General features: G+C 38.8%; 1 protein-coding gene across 1 annotated transcript; it reads right to left on the bottom strand.

The window, feature by feature from the left end:
* Positions 1 to 13,740: 13,740 nt before the first annotated feature.
* On the bottom strand, positions 13,741 to 15,450 carry LOC118755491. Its single transcript, XM_036490327.1, has one exon. It carries the CDS (start codon positions 15,448 to 15,450, stop codon positions 13,741 to 13,743), a length of 1,710 nt encoding a protein of 569 aa, XP_036346220.1.
* Positions 15,451 to 15,580: the final 130 nt, after the last annotated feature.

Genomic DNA, 15,580 nt, shown 5'->3' with positions numbered 1-15,580 from the left:
CGTTTGTCTTCTTTTATTCTGATGTACTCATCTGCATTTGCATGTAACTTTGCTATTTGGCTGAGAATGTCCCTCATGTTGTTGTTGACTGAGCGCTTTGGTGGGCGCATTATATCCATCAGCTTCTTGATTGCATCGCCTAGCTCCAACATATATTCTCCGCGCGATCGCACTGCTTACGCCTGTGGCGTGCTATCCTGCAATGCTGGTGGTGACGACCTCGCTCGTACTGGCTTCTCTACGTTTAGCACATTTGTAGGCGAACGAACCAGTCGTGATGCGCGCTTGAAAGGGTCCATTTCCGCAATCGGTGTTCTCATGGACGGCTCTGTCTCGGATACTTTGCCATTACCGTCATCCAAGTTTTCAGTGGCGCTGCTCATTATGTTGCTGCTGCTATTGTTGCTTTTTGTGTTGTTTCTTATATTTTTTTCCATTAGTTTATGTTCTCCAGCGCATTGTGTGCAAGGGGGCGGGCCGAAATAGACAGGAACGGGTATACTCTCGGGGACGATGCCCTACCCCAGTTCCCTGAGGCCTGTTCTTCGCTTTACCAGTCCCGGAAAACACGGACGGATCGGCGCTCGCCCGGAGCAACGCAGGCTACTACTCCTGCGTCCAATGCACACTTCCTGACCAGGGCCCGAAGGGGCTGGTTACTGATACACACCGCGGCTGACACCTCGGCAGAGCAGGCTCACATCACCTTCTTCTTCCCACCAGCGGAGAAGTCGCTTTCGAGATTTCAAGGGACTCCCAGTGCGCCGCGACGCGTACCGGTCAGGTTACAATATCAGCCGCACCTGACATGATGAACAGACGCTGACCAGGAAGCCGCCCATTGTGCATCCGTCGCGCCTGGATTTTGTTACTCATCAAGCCCATGCATGATGAGGGGGACACATACTTCAAAGAGGCGGTGTCGACTCGCCACTGTCACAGGAACTTCATCGGACTTGCTAGCTTTTGAACAGCGTCCTCCATTCCTGTCGCTCATCGTCGGGGGTTACTTATTCGTTTAGACTTATTTCGCAACTAACCTGCTACTACAGGCCGTCCGGCTATCCGCGACCTGCCGACCTTCCCGGTAGCTTAGAGCCCAGCTATGGTGACCGTCCCCAAAAGGAATCAAGGCAACCTTAGGGCGGTACCGAGTAGGTACGAATACTCATATGTGATGACTCATCACATCTCTAATATAAGAACGTAAATTTCAATTTACGCTCTTGGTTGACAGCGCAGCCAGGGTTAGGACCCCCTACGATCGGAAAACTGAAAATCGACTACGCAACTCGATACCGGCAAACTACTTAGATTTGCTCAGGACAAAGCAAAATTATTAAATATGCATTTCCTTTTAATAAAATTAACTCATGATTTTTTTTGAAGTGCCTTCCAACTTAGTAATATTAAAATAAAGCATTAAGTTGTGATACACCCAAGCACATACATAAGCGTTTGCGATTCAGTGTGTTCCGCACCATGCGAACAAATAATGAGCTTACTTTTGTTTTGGGTGGCTGGCCATGTAATTACACAAATTAACAAAATTACAGCTCACCGATGTGAGCACAGAAATCAAAGTCGATAACAGTGTGTCGATGCATAAACATGAGGTGCCCCACACACTTTATGCAAAACTCATGCAAGATTATGCACACTGTACACTATCACAAAATAGTGATATATGAGACCACCCGTACCATAAATTAACTGAACATATTAATCACGAAATTTATAATAACCACATATAATTAAGTTTTTTTTTACTACTCGCCACCCAACCATAATATACTTATATATACCGATATAGCCAAATATACAAAAGGGGAAAAATGGTGATTTCAGATATCAACGATGACTCGCTTCACCTCAATGAGAAAGAAGGCAGAGCAACAAACGAACTGCTTTGCTCTAGCGTGCCGTTTATGCCAAGGTATGCATCCGATACGGCTCTGTCCATCATTCCGCGGGAAAACTCCCGAAGAGAGACTGAGGGAAGCACTGATTGGTCGCTTCTTCCGAAATTGCCTGTCCATGAAGCATCGATCTGACGAGTGCACGAGCGAGGAAAGATGCCGTCGATGTCGCGAAAAACACCACACAACGCTGCACATGAACGACGAATCCGAAGCTCTTCAGCCGATCGACACGAGACCGTGGAGCGAGCAAGTTGATGGTGAAGACGAATCTGAGCCGCTTCAGCCGATCGACACGAGACCGTGGATCGAGTAAATTGCTAGTGAAGACGAATCTGAACCTCCTCCAATCGATACGAGACCGTGGAGCGCGCAAGTTGCCAGTGGAGACGAGTCCGAACGCGTGTTATCTATAAACGCGTCCGACTACGGAAATGAAACCAGGCCCCTCCACCCAGAAGACGAAGTAGCAGAATCTACACCGGAAACTTGGACTCTCCGCCCGAATATAACCAGGGAAACGGAAACTCGGCCTTTCCGACCCCTGTTAGCACACGAACGACGCCGGCAACGTGGATCGGAAACACGGCCTTTCCGACCGCGGTCAACAGCCCGGCAGAAGCGTAGACCGTAAACTAGGCCTTTCCGCCTGCGGCAAAGGCGAGAGGAGTCAGACAGGCCCAATCGGGATCAGGGTAGACTGGATACGAGGCCTCGCCAGCTACCCATTGCATTTCGAGCAGGTCGACTAGCACGTGAAACCCAAGCGTTACAACCGGTGACGTCTATTGCTCCGACGGTCGTGGTAATAATAGAAGCTGTACCTTATACGTGCGTTAATTTCAACAGATTTAGCGGTAGAACTCAGGCTTGACGTTTCAAAGTCCGGATCCAAACGTGGCTGTCTACTGCGTCTGAGGGGAAAACACGGCCAGAACACCAGGTTGGCTATCCACGCCACAATGATAAAAAATTACGTTCGTGCTAGCCCCACTAGTAGCGTCGATCCATCAGTAGCGACAGCGTATACACACATACGATTAGCGGATCCAAACTTTTATACGTCTACCCCTATTCGCTTAGTATTGGGAGCCGACGTATACTCAGACATCGTGCTTCCGGGTATGCTCCCAAATACGTTTGGTCCCTTTATCGCGCAAAGCACCATTTTTGGATGGATGGTCTCAGGAGTATGTCGCTCTTAAATTCCATTTTTGATTTTTTAAACATGAATTTTAACTGAATTTTGAAATTTGTTATGAATAAATGTGCTCTGAAATGTTCAACCATACCTTTTTATTCGTATTTTTCCCTTTTATCTTTTCATTAGCTAGGCAACTAAGACGTGGACCACCGGAACTTGGAGGCATCCTTCCACTGGAATTAATGATAATCTTTTTTTCTCAAATGAATTGTTATTTTCATATATTTAGATCTGTTTTTCTACTTCTTAGTACTTAGTCCGGCGTGGTGGCTGAAGCGCTCGACCGATGTTGCTGATAGCAAGGGGGCCGGCATGTTTAGGCCTTCATGCGAAACCAAATAATTCAATAGTCGAACGGCCCTAATGTACAAGTGCATTGACTTGAGCCGAGCACACAAACATACTTAGGCATATATACGGCCTACCTTTATTGCTACGCCGTTAGCAAATATATGTATCATTTCCCGTTGTAATATAATTTCGTTAAGTTTCCCCTCCGTGCAGTTGTCTGCCGGCGGGTAAACTTAACTTTACCAAAACGGAGCATTTTCACTTCTTTTGAGCTATCAAGGAGACTGGACGTTTTTAGCCACCACATCGAGCGTTGTTGCACAAGGTAATATTGTTATTATAACCGAAATTTGATCAATAAAACCAAGTAGGGCTATTTATTAATACACTTGGTTGTGTCTTATTTTCTCTTTTTATTTAAATAAACTTTGGTGCACTTACGGGAGTTCCTACCCATTGGTTCACCAAATGTTGTTGTAAAAATGTAACGATGTCCTTTTGATACAGGAAGAGGTCCAACAATATCTAAATGAATATGCTCAAATCTCGTTTTGGGAATCGGAATTTTATTTACTGGAGATTTAGTATGATGATTAACTTTCGATTTTTAACAATTTATACATTCTTTTGACCAAATGTTAATTTCTTTGTGCATTTTTGGCCAATAGTACTTTTTAATAATTAGACGACGTGTAGCTTTTGTACCAGGATGTGTAATGTCATGTAACATATTGAACACTGTCTTGCGTAAATAATTTGGAACCAATGGCCTAGGATTCCCACCTGTCATTTCACACCAAATATTAAAATTTAAAAGTGGAATTTTAATTAATTTAAGGTTTTGTCATGAACGAACGAATAAAGATCACCCAGCACGGCGTGCCAGAAAAAAGTTATTTTTTTGCAGTGACGTCATTTTTTCGCCGCCATGTGAATAAAACGGAATTAAACCTGTGTGTGAATGAAAGAACCGATTAAAAAATGACGTCATCAACCATTATTTTTTTTCTCAAATGCAATTACAAATACACAGCTACTTTGCTGGGTAATCTTGTTAGTTGGTTCATGGGTTTTGTGATGTGTCTCCAGATTTTAATGTGTTTAGTTCCTCGTCCGGTTCTTGTTCATTTTGTAATTGCATCGACTTCGAAAGCTCGAGATAATGTGTCAGCTATATTGTTTTCCTGTCCTTTAATATATCGTATGTCATCAGTAAATTGTGCAATGAATTCCATATGTCTAGTTTGTCTAGGACTACGTTCGGTTTTGAACTTAAAGCAAATATCAAAGGCTTGTGATCTGTAAAAACTGTAAATTGTCGTCCTTCTAAAAGATAGAGAAAATGTTTAATGTTCAAATAAATAGCTAGCAACTCCCTGTCAAATGCACTGTACTTAACTTCGGATGGAGAAAGTTTCTTAGAAAAGAAAGCTAGTGGCTCTGATTTGTTATCAAACGTTTGATGTATGACACCGCCAATTGCCTTATTAGATGCATCCACATTTAAAGAGAGTTTGGCATCTTTGATAAAATGATTTAACAATATCGTAGACCCAAACTTTTCTTTTATACATTCAAAGGCTTTATTTGTTGTGTCATCCCAAATTAAGGACTTGTCACGTTTCTTAGATGTTCGATTGATTAAATCGTAGATAACACCCGTAAACTCAGCTAATTTTGGTACATATCGATGGTAGTAGTTAACCATGCCTATAAACTTTTGCGCGTGTTTAATAGATTTAGGACGTTCAAAACTACGAATAGCTATCACTTTTTCATCAGAGGGTCTAATTCCCGCCCCAGAAGTATTATGTCCCAAAAAGTCAACACTTGTAACACCAAAAGTACATTTACTTGGTTTGATATTTAACCCGTACTCTGTTAGGCGTTGTAAAAGTATACGGAGATCTTTAAAATGCTGTTCTTCATTTTCACTTACAACCAATAGATCATCAATATATGTAAAAACAAAATCTAAACCACTAACTACTTCATTAATAAATCTTTGAAAAGTTTGCGCTGAATTTCTTAGTCCGAAAGGCGTTCGTATAAATTCAAACATACCGAAAGGCGTCGTTATTGCAGTTTTATAGATATCCTCTTCAGCCATTGGAATTTGGTGGTAGGCCCTTACCAAATCTAATTTCTATAATAATAATCTGAGATTCATATTGAAATCTTGAATATGAGGTAAAGGGTAACGGTCCGGTACAGTTACAACATTAAGTCTCCGAAAATCAACACAAGGACGCCAGTCATTCAGTTATTTTTTAGGTACTAGATGCAGTGGAGATGCTACACAAGAATTTGAAGGTCTAAAAATCCCTTTCCTCACTAAAAAATCGAATTCAGTTTTGGCTACTTTAAATTTAATCGGATCCAACCGCCTTGGCTTGGAGAATGGCAGATTTCCTTCAGTAAAAAGTCTGTGAACGGTAGAATGTGTAACCGGTTTCGAATAATCTGGTTCAGCAATCAAAGAAGGAAACTCCTTCAACAATCTTGTATACTTGTTCTCTACTACGAAAATTTTTGGAAGCGCAATGTTACAAACACATGAAAGCGTGTTAACCGAAAGACTTGTTACTGGATCAACTAAACGTTTGCATTTCATGTTAATTAAGAGACCGTATTTGCAAAGAAAATCAGCACCAATAATAGGTTTCGCAATATCAGCTATGAGAAACGTAATTGGGAACTCGCGTCTTAAACCTAAATTTATATTTAAAACTTTTTACCATACCTTGAAATCGTTGAACCATTGGCTGCAGTAAGTATTATATCTGAAGAACGTTTTGTATGAGGGATTTTTTTTTACCGGAAGTATAGAAATTTCTGTTACACTATCAATCAAAAAATTAAGTTTGTTTGTTTTATCAAAAATAAATAGGCGACGTGTGGTAATATCTAAATTTCCATTGTTTGCCGCCGCAACAACGGATGACTCTAGCTTAACGAATTTTTGTTTTTAGAAAAAGCACAAGGCTGTTGACATTTCTGAGCCTTATCACCAAATTTGTAATGGTATCTACATAACCAATTTTGACTATCACGAGATTTTGATCTACTTCTGTATGGGCTTCTAAAACAATTCCTATTAAATGATCTATATCTAGAATTTGAATTAATTCGTTGCTTAATAGAATCTAATTCAAAGGAAAGTTTTTGAAAATTTTCGTTTTAACTAAATTCTGAATAATTGTGTCTTGTGATTTAGAATTTTGAAAACTATTCATAGCTGAAATTTCGGTTTTATTAACCGCATCCCAAATATTATCAGCTAGCTTCACCAATTCACTAATATCATTGGTACTTGAACTAGCTAATATCGCACTAAGATTTTTGGGCAATTTTCTCAGCCAAAGTCTTTAAAATATCTTGACTAAAATTGGAACCTGCAAGCAGCATGAGCGACCGATAAAATTCAGAGGGTTTACGATCACCCATCTCTGAATCTGAGAAAATTTTATCTATTTTTTTATTTGCACTTAAAGAACGCTTTTCAATTAAGACTTTCTTTAGTTCTGAAAACTTGTTGTTATGCGGAGGATTTTGAAAGACATATAAAATCGTAACTATGACTTCTTTCGGAAGCGCTGTGATTGTGTATTCATATTTTGAAGTATCTTGTGTAATGTTTTTCATGCTAAATTGCATTTCTATATGTACAAACCAAGCTTCTGGACAACTTGTCCAAAAATCGGTTGTATGCATTCGTGAAGAATGCTTGCTATATGAGTGAATAGTGTGAACAATTCATGAATTTCCACGAATAAATTCAAATTCCAGCGAATTGCAAGCGAATGAACGTTGTCGTTGTGTTAAGTAGATTTCTTGATAAATTTGAAGTGGAATTTTTGTAATATTTTCAGTCTTGTACAAAAATTTTAGTGAACAGACGTGTTGTGCGATACTATTTTCAGCACAAACGGGCTTTTACAAGATATGCATTTGAATATGTAAATGCTACTTGTTTGTATGTCCCCGTATATTAAAATGTATCAGAAAAGGACCATTTACATATGGGGATATATATCTCGTAAGAATGCTTTAATACTGTTCCATTAATGCATTTTTGTATATTTCAAACATTAATACCGCTATATACATACAGCAGTAGTACAAGTGCATGATTAAGGTACGCATACGCTCTGAGAAACCACGCGTGTTAAATGGAAATGAAGGTTCATTTATATTAGCATGTATACACAGCAGCAAGTTCATGCCACCAACAGCGATGTCGTATGCTTAAAATTTCTACTGGGTAACTTCAAATAATCTCTATAAGGAGTATTTTCAATTTATATATTTTGTAAATATACTTGTGTCCAAAATATTAGGTGCCGGTTGCTGTTATTTGATGTCGTTGTTGCTGCTGCTTATCGCCGGTGTTGATAGCTGCTACTTGTTTTCGTTGTTGTTGCTGCAGCTTGTTTCCGTTGTTATTGTTGCCAGTAATGAACAGACACAAAGTAGACAAGAGATTTTCTATTGTCGACTCCACACGTTATGCAGCTGCTCTTATTTAAATGTATGCTGACAACAATGAGATGTCTACGTACCCGGTTGTATGAAGGATGCAGCCACGGTGGAGAGAATACAGAGGTGGCGCTGATGACGATACCGCTACTCGGCTCTTAGTGATTTTGACAGAATCAGCTGTTTTGGTGAATAGTAGAGAAGACAGCAGTAGTGATGTGCTCAGTCAATACTTTCAAGTATTGATCGATATTCGGTAACGATTTAAAATGTATCCAATACTCTCGATACTCGGTACCAAAACATTTAGATTTCAAATAAAAGCGCACACAGGCCAAAGATATGGAAAAAAACGGCTCAGGGGAGACTCGCCAATAGAGCCAATAGAGCTTTCAATACTGATTCAAATGAAAGATATGTATATATGTCGGTTCCAGGCCATAACGCAGAGAAACTCTCACTTGTTTGAAGCATTTTTGTTCGAGCTGAATCGGACGATATCATTTTTGGAGGCCTAGGGGCAGATTCTATAACCAGTTAGCGACAATTTTCGAATCGATATCGGGTTTGTTGACGTATGATATGAAATATTGTTACACCAACAAGTACGATATCGATCCGAAACTTGTCGCTAACTGGTTAGATCTCCCCCCTGAAAAGCTTCTTTATCCGTCTTGAACCTTGGATCGACTAAGGTTAAAACTGATTAAATAATATTTTTATGTGGCGATAAGTTCAAGTGTTTTAGCCGATATCATATAAATTAGTAATGAAAGTTTTTTCTAAACCTGAAATGCATATAATGGCGAGGGTTTAATGTAAATAATCGGTATCGGATACCGAAAAGGAAGTATAGGGTGCCGAAATCTTTTTTAAGTATTGGGTACCGAATATTGGGGACAATTCAGCACATCACTAGTCGCCCTCATTCTCGCCGCTCTCAGTTGTCAACTCTACGATGACGTCACGCTAAAATTACTCTCACGAATTCTGCTGCAATCGGCGCAATCTTGTATTCTATCATTCTTGGGATGCAGCTAACCACGACCAATTGCTGGGGAGCGATTTTTGCTATGTGCACGCTTGACGTTAACGCTGATGTGTGTACTGATTTCTATTGATGTAGCTGATGAGGTTTATTAGAGCTGCTTTTGCTACCACTGACGAGCCTTCCTTCACTGCCGTTTGTTTGTTGTTTCTGTTTTAATTGTCTGTTGCGACGCGTTTTAGTTGAAACCGCTACTGCGGCTGTTGCTGCTATTGTGGTTGTTGTTATAGTTGGCTCCGTACCCGCAATTGTGGTGCTGTCGTCGTGCCTCTCCGTCAATGCAGAGAGCGATTAACTATTAACTGATTCGGCTATAGACTACACTTAACCATTATTTCGATCACACTAAACATGTCCTCGCAACTCTTGTGTCCTTTCGTGTTATAGCCAATTTATTTAATTCTGTTACAATGTTTCTTAGTAGAACTATATTCACAACATGGAAAATGGTTGCTGACCGAAAATGTCGTGAGCTTATGGCACTGTTAAAACTTTTTTTTTGTTTTGCTTCCAACTACAGCTATTTCCGCTCCAGGATCGCCAAATGTAGTAGTGAGTATATCAAGGATTTTTAAGAAATTCAATTTAATATTTAATATTGTATAAAATTCGGTTGTTAACAGTTGCAAAAAAATGTTTGAATAATAAAATTTTCTCTTTGATGTTTGAACTACAAAAATCACTTAAATATAAAATTACAAAGTTGAAATTAACACAGTACAATAAAAAACAGTAACACAAATACAAACCCTACAGTGAGTAACAGCGAAAATTGCGGGAACAAAAAGCATCGGGTAAAATCTTGCAACTTCATTATCTTCACAACTCTCACGGGATCGTTTTTCCTGTAACTTCCTGCAAGTTCGTGTAAAAACCTGCAAGTTCATTGAGTACTGGATCAGAGCTACTACAAGATTGCACAAAGAGAAGACGAGAGTAAGAGGAAATGCCAGACAAATGAATTTAGCTTCCCATTTTGCAAACAAAAGATGGTATGTCATATGTATTAATGTCTTTAACGTAGACATAGCGACAGATAAAGCAGAACCACAGATCATATTCCTAAAAAAAAATAAATTAGGAATATATAAAAATAGAAATGCTCAAACTACAAGCTCAAAAACAGTAATTGATGCGGTGTTTTCCATATATTATAACGCCCTTGATTCACAAGTATATACAAGTATCATATTTTATCAATCATACCGATATTTTCATGTATTAAAAGAATTAAAAATGAAAATGAATAAAAAAAATAAATCAGCAAAATGAATAAAGTTATGTGTATGTATGTAACTAATTCGCCTAATAGGTTTACATGTGGGAGGTTCCATGGTAAAGTGGACCTCAGTGCGAAAATTATTTTCTTTATAAAACTAACAAACGTGTGGATAAGACACTTGTAAAAATCTTGAATCAACCGAAAAATAAGAAATTAAAGCTTTAAATGCATTTTTATTACCTTTTTTACGTTTTGAAATCAAGTTCTAAGTAAATTTTTTGATTGAGTTTAAAGTAGGTTGTGTTGAATGCACTGTCAAATAATTTGGGATTCATAATTCAAGGGTTTGGTAAGAAAAATATATAGTAGAACTTATCTGCTGTTAATAAAGTTGTGTTATATATTAAATTTTGTGAGTGCTTAATCTATATTATGAGTTATTATTAAGCAGTCTTGGTCTTGTCCCACCCGTGACAAAAAAAGGTAAAAATTGTTATATTTAATTACAGAAGTTTAGGTTGTGTTTTGTGTTTGTTACATAATGTTAGATTTGTTCATTGCAAATATTTACCACAATTGCATTGTCGTTTCCACGTTATTAGATAAGAATAGTTCAACAGAGAAGCATGTCCCACCTGTGACAGCTATGTATGGGACAGTTGTCAGCGGTAGGTTTACAGGGCTGGTAATCTGCATTTGTTTGTTCAGGTGGACGCAGGGGAAAAGGGGGGATGCGCGGACTCGTCAATTATCTATATACCCTTGTGGTCAGCTGATTAAGTTAAGTTACATTTTGACCAGTTTTGGTTTTTTATTTTGTTAACCTAATGTTTATAGTTTTTTTTTATAAATGTCTAGCACATTACCTATCCAGAACCACATAAATCCACATTTCAAACTTCTTACAAAAATTATAAAAATTCAACAAACTTTAACAATTACACCCAAAAATTTTAAACTTTTTGTTTAGAATTTTAAGATATGCAGTTTTGTAGTCCATTAAATTTAAGTAGTTGAAAGTGAAAATTTCCAGACGCTAGGAAATCGCGTTCATTTTTAATAGTTTTTTTGGCTGACGGTGCACCGCATTTTCTTCTATTTAAAAGGCACCATCTTAAGATAAAACGTGAGTGAACTTAACCCCTACTTGGTTTCTTATATTTTTTAATAACTAATCTTTATATATGGACCACACTAAAATCTCCTTTTCAAATAAAAATTTGTACGTGCCCTTCGAGTGACAAACGTTGTCCCACCCGTGACAGAGGAATTTCGGATTTTTTTAATAATAAAGCCATCATTTTTGTTGTAGTTTTTGCTTTGTTTGCATTCGTGGTTCTTTGTTTTGTTATAAGACATCAAGTTCACACAGAAAAGTGAAATAAATTCGCAGAGTTTTTGTAAAATATACCTGCTCCAAAAATCAGGTTCTTTTTTTTATCCCACCCGTGACAGAAGAAATAAATCAGATTTTTCCCATATAAAAGTAAGCTGGAATTTTTTTCGTATTTTGTAATAACTCTTATAATAGTCAATTAGGTGTAGCATTATCAAAATGTAGAATTGTTGAGTACTTTATACTAAAATTTAAACAAGAAAGAAAATTTTTCTGTACAAATGACCACCCGGGACGGTGGCATCGCCCATACCAGGACTAACAAACAACCAAACACTACGAAAAATAATAAGAAATGACAAAATAATATACATATGCTCACAAGCCACATAATTCGCTTAATAAATATTCACAAAAACGAAATATAAGATTGAGAAGGAGCAGCAAAGCAATGTAGTTTATGAAATTAGATGCAATGGCAATGGCAATGAAAACTGCAACAAATGCTACGTAGGCACAACGAAAAGAGCACTAGGCGTAAGAATAAAAATGTGTTTCCTACAATATTAACTGGGAGTTTATGTACGTGATTGATTTGCAATGTCTATTGTCACACTTATATATGTATACTAGCAATACCCGGCGCGCGTTGCTACGCCAAAGAAAAACACATGTATTTAGAGATTTGAAATTGAATACCCTTTTATTTACCTTAATGCTAAGGGATAAACAATATTTTTAGTTTTTTCATTTGGTGTGTGAATATATAAATTTTGTGGTGTCCCAACTGGGGAACAGGCGACGTATAATTGGCCATGTGAAAAGCACGAATTTTTCAAATCCAAACCCGCAATAGTTAATGATTGCCCTTGTGCTTTATTTATAGTTATAGCAAAGGCAAGACGCATAGGGAATTGAAGCCGCTTGAATTCGAACGGTAAATCGTTGGAAATCATCGGTATACGTGGAATCAGCACATCTTCGCCTTTGAATTTACCGCTGATTGTTGCCTCGATCAAATTCGGTGTTAATTTTTTTATTATCACTCTGGTTCCGTTGCACAGTTTTGGCGCGTTCAAGTTCCGAATAAGCACCACTGGTGATCCAACTTTTAACGCCAACGAATGAGGAGGCATTCCAGGTGGCTCCAAAGAATTAAGAAATTTAGTTGGGTAATTAACAGCTTGATCTTTGTCCATTACTGTATCAATCGATTTATATTCGACTGCTTCTCCTGGAATTTTCAATTGAATTTGACCGTTTAATTTACTAACAACATCGTTCTTCGGAGCTAAAATTGCACGTTCGCGGAGCCATTCCGGATTCCGGTAGTTGATCGTTAAGTTCGGAAATACTCTGTCGATGACGTCTTGAATGCTCTGCTGCATTTGACAAAAGTTGGACGGAAATTATATCTCATTTGTTGTGCGATCAATATGAACTTTACCGTTTCCGATATCTAAAAGTTGCTTTGAAAATATTTGGGCAGACGTATCTTGCAGCAAATGCACTCGCATATTTGTTGTGAGCGTAATTTTTTCGACATAGTTCCACAGATGCGATGGCTTTAAGCACGCGTTCAGCTCGTCTGCAGGCGTTGATCGTTGTATAACGGGTAATATTTGACGAAAATCACCTGCAAGAAGTATAAGAGCGCCTCCCATCGGTTGGTCTTTTCCACGAAAATCTCGCAGAGTTCGGTCAAGTGCTTCGAGCGATTTCTTATGTGCCATGGTGCATTCGTCCCAAATTATAATTTTGCACGTTTTAAGGACTATGGCCATACCAGAGTTTTTGCTGATGTTGCATGTAGGTGTTTCGGTCTGGTGCAAATTCAATGGAAGCTTAAGTGCTGAATGCGCTGTACGTCCTCCATCAAGTAGTGTTGATGCAATCCCCGATGATGCTACTGCTACTGCAATCCCATTTCGCATTCGAACTGACGCCAATATTAAATTGATGAGGAAAGTTTTCCCGGTACCTCCTGGAGCATCTAGGAAGATAATTCCGCCATCTCCTTTGGTTACACGTTGCATGATTTTGTCATAAGCTTTTTTCTGATCAGCAACTAAAAACTCTTTTTGCGTTTGCACAAATCGTTCAAGCTGATTTGCATCAAACTGCTGTTCTCGCATCAAGTCTCTGTCTTGTACAGCATTTCTATCTCGTGTCGGTGCTGGCATACCGAGTTGACAAAGGGCTTTGTTGTTGATTGACATGCATAAGTCCTCCATTAAAGCTTCATTGAAAATGTCTTGGATCGCTTGCACGTGCTTGTCTTAGAATATGTTCACTGAGGCTTTCACGATGCATTTCCCACAGTTGTCGAGGATTCGATGGTGCGCATGTTGTTAAGATTATCGCAAACAAAGTTCGTATTTGCTTTGGATGGCACGTGAGTGATGCTTCGGTCAGAGTTGTGTTCCCATTCTGATCATTCTCAAGTAAGCCCAGTTTAAAGCACGCTCCTCTGTACGTTTGGCATTCTACTCCGTCGATGGTTTTCAATGCAAGGAATGATGTCGGCCCTTTGATTGTATGCAGCAACAACCGCAAATAATAGCACTCGGCGTTATTTGGATGAACAGTATACACACGTCCCAATGCATCGGACGAATATATACCGGGATGCTCTGGAACAATTGCACCTCTTTTTCTTCTGTTGAACTTTTTTGTCGATGTGTTCCAAGTATAATATTTGGGTACATCTTGATACAGCAACGTTTTAGCAAAATTTTCGGATGTACACAATTCGAAAAAAGCAGTCAGTGTTGTGTTTTGTGGTTGCTCTGCTCTATTTTGCGCATTTTCTTCGGTGAAGTAAACCCGCAGACCATTTTCCAAATGAACAGCGAGATGTTGAACCGTTGGATATCGTTCGTGAATATTGAATGCAAATATCCGCCATACTGCTTCGTTACTGCTGATGTAGCGCCCTGTTTGATATTGCGTGATCTCATCACCTCGATTTGCTAATCCGAATACTGCCATGTCACTGCCCTTGTTAACATATTTACAAATATATTTTATGGACTTTACCGAATTAAAATACTCAACATTAATGTGAGCATTAAACATTTTTGAAAGTAGTGGCGAGTATGGCACGATCCATCTATTGTCTATGTCGATATCTACACTTCGCATCTTAATAGTAGTTGTGTATCCACCATTAGTGGGATTTCTTCGCCTATACAGAGGATATCCATCACCTCCAGTTTGAGTTTCAGTAATCAACTCACGTGGATATCGCTTTGTGCATTTGCCGTTTTGCATACATGGTGAATTAGGATTAAAAGTACCGCATGGCCCATGAATCATATTTTTCTTGATTATTTCAAAAAGAATGGGATCTTCGGCTTGATTTGGAAGCTCGGCTGATATAACGCTATCAATTTGTGTAGGTATAATTTTTTGCTTCAACCAAATCAAAATGTGAGCGTGTGGTAAGCCTCTCTTTTGCCATTCAATTGAGTACATCCAGCATCTGGTATCTCCAAAAACAAAATTCTTCGTGATGACATTCATAAGACTTATTAGCTTTTGCTTGAATATTCGAGCCAGAAGATCATGTCTGTGCGATGAGCTCTGGCCTGCAAAAAGCAATTCGGTTATTTCACTCCACGATGGATTGCAAGTGAAGGTGATGAATAGGTCTGATCGTCCATACTTTCGAACGTACGTCATAGCATCTTGCCCGTATTCGTGCATGTGCCGCGGGCTTCCTGTATATGTTACAGGTAAAATTACCATTTGTCCAATGTTTCCATCATTAGCAACTGCATCACGTAAATGAACGTATTCTTCAACGCGCAGCTTCTTTTGATTTAAGCGAATGAAAAGAAGACGTTCACTTTCGACTTTCGCGTACATGTCCACAATAAACTGTTGGAATAATTCACGACATTTTAAGATATGATTGGATTCATTTCCACGAATCAATGCGGTTTGCATAATAATCCATGCAGGACACTTTCTTTGTCGTCGCTTCACTTGTGCTGGGGCGACTTGCCTGATGTTGAAATGATATCCTTCTTCTCCATGGGGAAACAGCACTGGATATTGGAGTGCATCATACGATCGA

The sequence above is a fragment of the Rhagoletis pomonella genome, unplaced genomic scaffold (assembly GCF_013731165.1).
Source record: "Rhagoletis pomonella isolate Grant_MI unplaced genomic scaffold, Rhpom_1.0 Rhpom_scaffold_00002, whole genome shotgun sequence".
Taxonomy (NCBI): Eukaryota; Metazoa; Arthropoda; class Insecta; order Diptera; family Tephritidae; genus Rhagoletis; species Rhagoletis pomonella.
The sequence above is the reverse complement of the archived record's forward strand: the minus strand, read 5'-3'. Positions and strand labels throughout refer to the sequence as shown.